Source organism: Rattus norvegicus, chromosome 3 (genome assembly GCF_036323735.1).
Source record: "Rattus norvegicus strain BN/NHsdMcwi chromosome 3, GRCr8, whole genome shotgun sequence".
Classification (NCBI taxonomy): Eukaryota; Metazoa; Chordata; class Mammalia; order Rodentia; family Muridae; genus Rattus; species Rattus norvegicus.
In genome coordinates, this window is record NC_086021.1 from 139,578,944 (window position 1) to 139,589,096 (window position 10,153).

Here is a 10,153-nt window from a genome sequence, read left to right on the forward strand (position 1 = left end):
ACCCAAGCATAGTTCTGGCTTCTCCTCCAGTCCCTCTCCTCCAAGCTGGCTGTGAATCACATGTGCATATTTTGCCACAAACCATCTTTTAACAGAGGAGAGCATGAGAGCCTCTGAAGCCCGCCATCTTAGGTCACTGAGTCACACAGAGTTTCTGTGAAAGACATAATTTCCCATAAAGACCAAACTCTAAAGGAATGTGTGTTCCCATTAGGCCTGGCCTAATGAACACTCTAAATGAAAGGAAAAGCGATTATTTCTAGAGCTACCTAAAGCCTTCATCCTCTGCCCAGAAGTGATGCTGTGGGAAGTGAGATTCATTTAACTCAGTAGTGCCCAAAGCACTTCACAAAGCAGGTTCCAGATGTGAACTCCACTAAGTACAAATAATAATGCTAATAACATCTCCTTCATCTTCTCTTTATCTCTGGGCCTGGGAGGATCAAGCCTGTTAGACACAGCTTCAAAGGCATCTCCCAGCCCAGATCTGGGAACGAGTGTGTTCCAACAAGTCTCCAGCCTCAGTTCCTGCATTCCCAGCAGGCAGAGGTTCCAACTCATCTGAAGTGGTATTTGAGCCTCTCTCTCCATGATTGTCTCTAATAAGCTTCATGGCACTAAGGCCAACAGCACCATCAACGAAGAAATCCACTTTCAAGAGCCACACACTCTACTGTTTCATCTTCCCTCATCCCTAGAAGTGTTTAGAATGCTTTCCTGAATTAAATCTTCGACTTGTCAAGACAGCTTTAAAAATACCCAGAGACCGTGGATGGGATGGCAACACAAGACTGGCAGATAGCAAGACAGTGGTAAAACAGAGCCTACAGTTACTCTGGGGAACCTGTGAGGCTTCGCTGTCAGTGGCAGAGAAGGCGGATCACCCTGATGCTCTAGAGCTGCTGATCAGGGGCTGCATAACTGGAAAATATGGCTAGCAGGAACATAGACTCCATGTTAGGGAGCGTAAGCTCGGCCACGGGTAGAAGTCTGGGCAGTGCCAATCAGTCTTGTGGATTTGATCTAGATGTGAGGTACAGGTCTCAAGACAGGACTTCTGGCCCCAGAAGAGCAGGGAGAGCCAGACAGGCCTGCTCTGAGTTGGCGGAAGAAGTGAGATGCAAGCCTCAGGATGAACCGCACCCTGGGGGGGGGGGGGGAGATAAACAGGGCCAGGGTTGTCTTTACCCAAAGTCCTACCAAGTAAGGGTATCCTACTCAAGAACCTTTACCTTAGAGAATCATTTGGCTCCTTTCAGTGCAGACTAAATGAAAACTTCTAGGACGTGGAGGCCTAAGAAATGTTGGTTTAAGGACGCCAGGCTTTCCGGGATTGTTCTAAAGCTTGGAACAGGTAATAGGGAACTGTTTGGAGGGACTGGTCACCAGAAGGGAGGTAGGGCATGGAGTAGCAGCAGTGCATCTTCTTCAATCCCATTTTTCTACATCTGCACATTCCAAATGGCTGCACTCTCCAATCATCTAGCACAGTGGTTCTCAGCCTTCCAAATACTGTGACTTTGCAATAAAGATCTTCATGTTGTCCTGGCCCCCAACCCTAAAATTACTTCGCTGCTACTTCATAACTGTAATTCTGCTACTGTTGTAAATCATAATGTAAACATCTGACAGGCAGGACATCTGATATGTGACCTCATTGAAAGAGCCATTCAACTCCCAAAGGGGTCTCAACCCACTGATCTAGAGAGTTTTACAATTCCCAGTGCCTGGCCTCCCTGAACACAATTATAGCAGCATCTCTAGGGATGAGCCCACACATGGCTGATTTTCAAAGCTCCCTGATGACTCTGGTGTCTAGCCTTGAGTAGAACCATGGCTGCTTTAATTCTTCACACATGAAATGCAAACCAGTGGCAGCATGGCTCCTGCCAGTTGATTGAAATGCAGAAACATTGACCTGGCCTGCCCCCACCCTACAGAAGAGATTCCAGATTTGCACAAGATCTCTTTGGTAGGATAAGTCTGAGAAATACAGGGGTGGGTTGGTTGGTTGGGTGGTTGGTTTGATGGTTGGTTGGTTGGTTTGATGGTTGGTTGGTTGGTTGGTTGGTTGGTTGGTTGGTTGGTTGGTTGGTTGGTGGGTTGGTTGGTTGGTTGGTTGGTTTGATGGTTGGTTGGTTGGTTGGTTGGTTGGTTGGTGGGTTGGTTGGTTGGTTTTATGGTTGGTTGGTTAGTTGGTTTTTTGTTTGTTTGTTTCTTCAGACAGGGTCTCATGTAACTCTGGCTGTCCTAACACACTTCCTATCTTCACAATCATGGGTTGTGGTTCATCCTGAGGCTTATATGTCTTACTTCCTCTACCAACTCAGAGCAGGCCCATCTGTCTACTTCATAACTGTAATTTTGCCACTGTTGTGAATCATAATGTAAATATCTTCCTGCTCTTCTGGGGCCAGAAGTCCTGTCCTCAGCCCTGTACCTAGAAGCAGGACCAAATTTGCACTGTACTAAGGACACTGTAGTTAAAGGTGACCTTGAATTTCTGATTCTCTTCTCTCGGTTTCCCAGTTGCTGATATTACAGGCTTGTGAGACCATGACCTGCTAAGAAGCACAGTTCTAAGGATACTGAGAACATTGAGCTATATACCCTTTTTCTTGCCTGAGAGCTTTAAAAACTATTGGTATCTGAGGTCTGGTCTAAAGCAATGCTTCAGGCCCAGAACCAGCATGAATGGAGACCCAGAGCCAGCATGAATGAAGGGAGACCCAGAACTGTTGATGGGCCCCTCAGGGCAGGAGACGGTAATGAGGCTAAGGCGCACACTGACTCGGCTCACTGACGCAGTGGAGGAATATTGGGCAATAGATCCTGATTACCAAGATATCAACTCCTCCACCTGAGAGAAGCAGATTATGGTAGCCAGCAGATGCCTGTAGATGTTGATAATAATTGAGACATATTTTCAGAGTCACCCTCCAAACCCCTTGATACTTATCTGGGACCACAGGAGCTGAGCCGTTTTTAACAAGCTCCCAGGAGATCTGTTGCTACTGTGGTGGTGGTTGCTGCTGATATGGGTCTGGGGTTGTTCAAAGATTCACCAGTTCAAAAGTGAATGAATTGTAACAAAGGGGCTTTATTAGATATTGGCCAGGACCACACCAGAGACTCGGGAATCTCAAAGTGTGTCTCCAGCTATTGTTAGTCTGGGGTTTATAAAGACAAAACCCACAAGGATACAGTTTGAGAGAGGAGTTAGCACACACCCTGCCTATGTGCAGGCAGAGCTTACTGTTCATAACAATGCCTTGCAGACACATCTTGATTATCTTGAGCAAGCAAGCATTTTTCATACAGAAGCAGAACCAGTGGTTAACTTCGTGACCATTATCTTGTCAGAACAGCATAGGTAGTTCAACATTTTTACTAGACCAGGCAGTTTTGAAAATAGCCTACATATTCCAAGAACTCCTCCATTTGGGGCAAGTTAACTGACAGGGTACACTTTACAAAAATGTATAAGCTAGAACAATTGCACACAGTGGTAATCAGCATCACATTCTCCCCTTGAGTTGTGTTCTGAGTCAAACCTTGACTTGGTGGTGGGTGCCTATTCATCTTGGGACCAGATAACCATTAGTTTAGTAGCCTCGAAGTGTGAATTTATGTATTCAGTTAAGCATTACTGGTGCAGGATCCAACGGCAATCGGCAAGAGCAGGAGAGCTAAGTGTAGCTGACAGCAGAGTTACCTGGAGGTACTGAGCCAGGAGGCACAGTAATCAGGAGGAGCCTCAGAATGAGAAGGGGAACCATTCGTCTCCCTCTTTCTATGAGGTTTTTCCAGAGCACAGCCACATTATCTCTAATGATTCCTGAGTGGTTTGCATATAAGCAACAATTCTCCTCTAAAGCCCTCCTTGCTCTGCATAAAACTACCTCCAGCTAATAAATCCATCTGTTCTTCTAGCTTGACAATAGATTTTTCTAATATGGGCAGATCTTGGGTTGTTTGACATTCTATGGTTTTGAAGTTAGCATCAGCCACTGTTGTTTCCGTGACACCATTAGTAGTTTCTGCTCTACTTAAGCGTAAGAGGATTAAGCAAGGTATGAGGCAGTGAATTTCACATTTTGCTTTTTTTCCTGGACCAGGGGACTGGCAGGGTTTGTGAATATAAGTACTCTCTCCCTGCTGGACCATCATCATAAATATATTTTCAGGGGAACAGGAATACCAAGATACAGAATTTGGGGGCTTCTGCATGTGCCAGATAGGTAAGCATGGATGCAGTTCCTCCGTACTGGTGAGCCAAACTGTGGCGGTAAATATTAAATAAAGGAACTCCATCTCACGCTAGTGCCAGCACCACATGGCGTCAGCAGTCTTATTCAGCCAGCCAGACTCGGCAGACTCTCTGGCCCAGAGCTCTCAAGATGTCTCCATGGCTACCCTACGTTGGCACCCACTACTCTGGCCTCAGCAGCAGTTGCCCTGCCAAGTGGGGAAGGAAGGAAGGAAGGAAGGAAGGAAGGAAGGAAGGAAGGAAGGAAGGAAGGAAAAGAGAAAGGGACAAAAGAAGGAAGGGAGGAAGGAAGCAGCACTTGAAAAAGTGTTACCAGGAACTGAGAAATATTTATGAAGAACCTTCATTTGTTCTTAAAGGAGGATTTAGATATACCATAGCTCTTTGAGTAGAAACAGATTCCCCTCACCTTGGATTTGGCCCACGTGAAGAAATTTGATGCTTGGGTGGAAAGACACACCCATGGACAATTGGCCAAGGGAGTGGCAGAATGGGCTTCTGATGTACAGTGAGTCCTACATAATGTGAGAGTTTTGTAGGGTTCGGGGCCAACAATCAGGCATAATATTTGGGTTAGTAACATTCATGAGCAAGTATACTGATAGTAACATGTCATTAGGAATTCAAAGGAGGTCGGAGAAGTAGGGTAAGTGGGAAGAGAGAGAGAGAGAGAAAGGTGGTGGTAGTACAAAGTGGTGTCAGCCTGTGACATCAGAAACAGGACCAGGTGTGGGTATAGTAGCTGGTTTGGTTTTAGCATCACATAGAGGAATTTGGAGGAATAAATCTGTCTAAACTTCTAAAGATGCGTATCCTAGTCTTCCTGTCATAGCCTGTATCCTTCTCATTATGTCTGTAGATATGACCCTCAACCCCTGTTCTCCATCTGTCATCCCAAGGGTCAGGGATCGAGTAGGTGACCTTCGTATGCCAATCAACTGAGTTGAGTCTGGATGGATTTTCTCCTCCCCACCTGGGCCAAGTACTATGATATTTGCAGCCCCAGTGTGGGCATCCTCCATAATTTGGGTCCTTACAGTCTGAGCGAGTTTGCTCATATACGAAACAAACATATATAGGAGACATCATAGCATTGTAGAAGTCCTGTATACATTTCCCTTGGCAGGTGTCCCTTATATCAAAGGTGAGGCTTATAGTACTAGCACATCCTGTCACTGGACAGAAGGTAGAAGCTATGGTCTTGTTGTGATTATCTAAGGCAACCACCTGGAACTTCCATGCCTTAAGGACTGGTTTGGCCAATTTAGGACCCTGTGGAGCTAGGGGTTTCCAATTAAGATTCCAGGAAAGGGCTGAAGGAAATAGAGCCAGACAAAACAACATCATTAGGTTAAAACCCATGGTACTCTTATCTTTAGTGGATCTTTGCAGGTCTTGGTGACAGTCCACTTTTCTTTAACTGGGTCTTGTTCCCAGTGGGACACTTGACCTGAGAGTGATGTATCCAGGTGCAGACTACCTCCGTCTACTTTGACAGCACAGGGATGGTCAGGATGATGACGTGGTCTCTTCTAACAGGGTCCTGGTGTCTCAGCGTGGTGTCTCTTGATCCTGGAAAGTGTGTGTCAAAGCAGTGGACCTCTAAGAGCAGCCTTAAATGAAGAGGTTACAGCGTCCTGAGTCAGCTGCTGAGCCTGCACAGATTGAAGAAGATGGCGGTTAAATTTTCAAGTGGAGTTAACCCTTTCACATGAGGAGTACTTCGAGCCCTTGGAAGGGCAAAGAGGAGGAGCCTCACACATGCTTTGCCAGTTTCCAAGGTTAATTTAGTCAAGGTCTTTTTGTTTGTCTGATTGGTTGGTTGGTTGGGTTTTCTGAGACAGGCTTTCTCTGTGTAACAGCTCTGGGTGTCCTGGAACTCACTTTGTAGACCAGGCTGGCTCCAGCTTACATAGATCTGCCTGCCTCTGCCTCCGAGTGCTTGGATTAAAGGTGTGTCCTACCATGCCCGGCTTAGTCAAGGTCTTTTTACAGTTGTGATTTGTCCTCTCTACCTGTCCTGAACTTTATAGATGGTAAGTGCAATATAACTTGTAATTGATCCCCAGAACAGCAGAACTGTTCTCAGTAACCTTAGATAGAAAGACTGGTCCATTGTCTGATCTCAGGAACAATAGCAATCCAAACCTAGGTATTTCATCCTTTACAAACTCTATTTCTGCTTTTAGTTTGTGGAGCAGAGAATGTCCCAACAGAAGGTATGGGCACTCAGTTATGACCAAAAAAGAGTGGGTCACAGTCCCCTTTCCCAGGCCCACAGTTCTTTTGGTGGTCCAACAACAAATTTGTGAACCAGTAGTTCCTTGTATTACAAATCTGTTTCGTACGTATTGGCTCACTTGCCTGCTTTAAAACCAAGTAACTAGCTTTGATCTCCACCAGGAAATTGATGGGAAACATTGCCTACTTCAGAGTTATCCTGAGCTGGAGGTAGTGGGAAGGGCAGTGACTGAACCCAACCCATCAGGCTGTATCCAGCTGGAGCACTAATGCAGAACTTAAGCTTCTGTTTGAGACATTTGTTTCTCCCATGGCCGGTTTCTTTGCAGTATGTGCATTGGCCTTTCTTTAGGGGATTACCTCTCTCAGCATCCATTTCCTACAGCCTTGGTCCTTCTTTCATAAATCTTAGATACTAAAGTCCTTCTCCCTGGCAAGATGCCGCCACAATCTTAGCTAGTTTCTTAGTCTGCCTGACCCTATTGTTGTATACCAAGGAGGCCATCTTGACTAGCTCTGTAGTACCCATGCTTCAAAGCCTTCTATTTTCTAAACCTTTCTCCTAATATCTGATGCTGATGTAGGAACAAAAGCTATATTGATAGTGCCCAAGTTTTCTGGGACCTCCTAGTCCATGGGATGTGTGACTTGGGTGACCTTCTAGAAGATGCACCAGAAAGCAGATGGTGACGCATCTAAGCCCTGAGTTATCTGACCTACTTTAGACAAACCGTGGCGCACTTAGCTGCTACCCGAAGACTCCCCTACAGAGTCTGGTGAAAGAGGTTAAGAGACAGACTCCCTACCTTCGTGGGAATTAGAATCCCAGTCTGGTTGCAGGGAAGGAAAAATGTCTCCGGTTGTCACCAGATCTATAGCTAATCTCCCATCATTTCCCAAAATGATGGCCTTCTCTGTGGTGAAGAGAGTTTGAAGTAGCTGCTGACAGTCTGCCCATGTAGGTGGTATATATAAAACACCATTTCTAGCAGAGAGATGAAGCCTTGGGTTTTTTCAGAGAGAGAGATTTTGGAGTTTCTAGTTATACAGACCACATATCGTAACTGATTGATGGCCTTTCCTGTCTTTCTTACTCCTCATGGCCTCCGTGTGTGTGGGGGTGGGGGTTCCTCTCCCTAAGGGAAGATAGCTGGAAGCAGAGATCTGGGGAAAGCATGTCAGAGAGTAGCACCAGGGGCACAGTAGGATATGCCCTGAGAAGGGAGCCATGGAGACTCTTATCACCTCAGGGAGAGCGGGCAGGGATGAAGTCTCTGAGAGAAAGGAGGAGGATTGGGGGTCAGAATCAGAGATACTAATGACTAGGAGACTGGGGTCAGGAAGAGGTCCCACCCCGGGCGTGAGAGGACTCAGGAATGCCTCGAACATCACATTCCTCTCCCTGGCTGGTGCCCCAGCCACACAGGGTGGCAGTACAGGGTGAGGATGATTGGACTGGAAGCTGAAATTTATCCCACCCCTTGGCCTTTTTCTTTCTTCTGAAACAAAACTGGTTGCATTAGGGGCGTGGTTTGGCTGGTACTCTCCCATCCAGGATGGAAATTTCTCAGGAAATCCCCAGGCCAGAATGTAGCGGAGTTGGTCTGGTTGACCTGGTTTTCTAAAGACCTCCTGTTGCACTCTGTAAGCAAGAGAAAGTTTAAAGGAGCCTTCCATGCTGGCCAGCCCCTCCTAAAACAAAGCCCAACTGAGGGAGCAAAAGGTAGTTAGTTTTCCTGAATAGTTCTGTTCTCTCAGAGGCTTTTCTCTGGAAGACTTTAAAATGCAACTTGGTCAGACTTCAAGGAGGGTTCTAGGTGGAAGATTTTTTTTTTTTTGCCCCATCTTTTCAATTTCTTCAAGGACAAGAAATGACACAAAAAGTAATGCACACACACACAAAGCAAACAGTGTTCTCCCACTTGGCCGCTAACCTCTGCTTCTACTCAGCCTTCCCTTCCCTCCATACGGAAGCACTAGTGCCCAGTGGTCCCTCTGACTCAGGGATTCACTCTGAGTCAGCTTTTCTTCAAGTCTCATAGACAAATGCATACTACCAACATAACTTTACCTCTGAGAGGGCTTCCGATGCCACCTTCCCACAATCCAGGCGTGGAGAACCTGTCAGTGGCGGCCTCTAAACTTTAGGCTTATCCAAATTTCTCAGTAGATCAGAGTGTCCCAGGGTCTCAGGGCTCCTCAGTGGGATCTAGGCGTTGAGGACTGGTGGCTCCTTAAGCTTAAGCAAAGTCTTGGCTCTGGGTACACCAGGAGCCCTGGTCAAGGCTGGTCAGGAAAACGTGAATCAGGCTGAACGCCTGGATCTCCGTGGAGTCTCAAGTTGTCCTGGACCAGGGGTCATTCAAGATTCACGAAGTCTGACAATGAGTGAATTTTAGCAAAGAAGAGGTTTTATGAGATACTAGCCAGATGCACACAGAGACTCGGGATTCTCAAAGTGTGTCCTTAGTCTGGGGTTTATAAAGGCAAAAACCACAGATTACACTTTGGGGGTTGAGTTAGCACACAGCCTGCCTACGTGCAGGCAAAGCTAAACAGATGCCTTGCAGACGTCTCGGTTAGCTTGAGCAATCAAGCACTTGGTACAGAAGCAGAATCAGCAGTTAGCCTTGTGACCTATTATCTCATAAGAACAACAGATGTAGTTAAACAGTTTTAAGAATAGCACACATATTCCAGGGAGCCATCCATCTTGGGAGTATTAGCTGACAGGATACACTTTACAAAAACTTACAAGGTAGAGCAATTGCACAAAATGTTGGCCACCACACTGCCAGAACCTCACACTGTATAGACAGGTCTTTTAAAGATGGCAGCCCCATGTCCCATCCCTCAGGGTTACTGCTGGAAACAGTGGGATCTGCTGCTCGAGAGAGGGGACTGAGAAACTGGTGGGTGATATGCTCAATCATACCTGTGCCTTCTGGCCATGAGAATAGTGATGGTCAAGAACTCACATCCCACACTCTTTCTCTTCGAGAGTGAGAAGTGGCTTACTACGAAAAAAATCTCTGCTGTCCCTGTGACTTGGATAACATTTCTGTTTCTGTTGTCCTCTTGCCATCAGACAACACCAAAGGACATCTAAATCCCTACTCATAGCCTCCTAAATGATTTACTAACCTAGACATGGTACCTTCCACCTAGAACCCCTGCACTCCAGAGTCTGATGTAGGAGGATTACGAATTCAAGGTTAACCTAAGTTATATAGCAAGACTGACTGAACAGAAGAAAGGAAGAAGGAGGAAAGGAGTCAAAATAAATTATTTCCTGACCTGTTTGTCTCTACTGATCAATCAGAACACAATCAGACTTCACTTAAGGTTCTCGACTCCCCTACAGGTCTCTGAAATTTGGTCTACCTTCAACAGGAGAAGCATATCGCCCTCATGGTGAAAAGATACCCTAAGTATAGCATCCTCAGACACTGATAGGCTATGCTGATGAGAACAGGATATAGAAATTGGTTAGGAAGATTTAGGGGTAAAGACTAGGAACACAATTCTAATTCTTATAATTCCCTTGGTTGTGTCTTGGCTGGAGACCAGGCAAGTCAGAAGAGGGCTCAGATTCCTTATCCAGCTTCTCAGAAGTGAGATACCCTGCCTGGAGGCTGTGTA

At 46.1% G+C, this 10,153-nt stretch overlaps 1 protein-coding gene across 1 annotated transcript; it reads right to left on the reverse strand.

The window, feature by feature from the left end:
- Nucleotides 1–3,080: 3,080 nt before the first annotated feature.
- Nucleotides 3,081–8,966, reverse strand: Ervv-2 (endogenous retrovirus group V member 2, envelope). The gene is made up of 2 exons (NM_001408907.1): nucleotides 8,583–8,966; nucleotides 3,081–5,925 (listed from the first exon to the last, which is right to left on the reverse strand). The coding sequence occupies exon 2, from the start codon at nucleotides 5,630–5,632 to the stop codon at nucleotides 5,030–5,032; it is 603 nt and encodes a 200-aa protein (NP_001395836.1). The 5' UTR covers nucleotides 5,633–5,925; nucleotides 8,583–8,966; the 3' UTR covers nucleotides 3,081–5,029.
- Nucleotides 8,967–10,153: the final 1,187 nt, after the last annotated feature.

Coding starts and splice junctions, on each gene's coding strand:
- Ervv-2 (NM_001408907.1), bottom strand. CDS start 5,632: ATGGGTTTTAACCTAATGATGTTGTTTTGTCTGGCTCTATTTCCTTCA.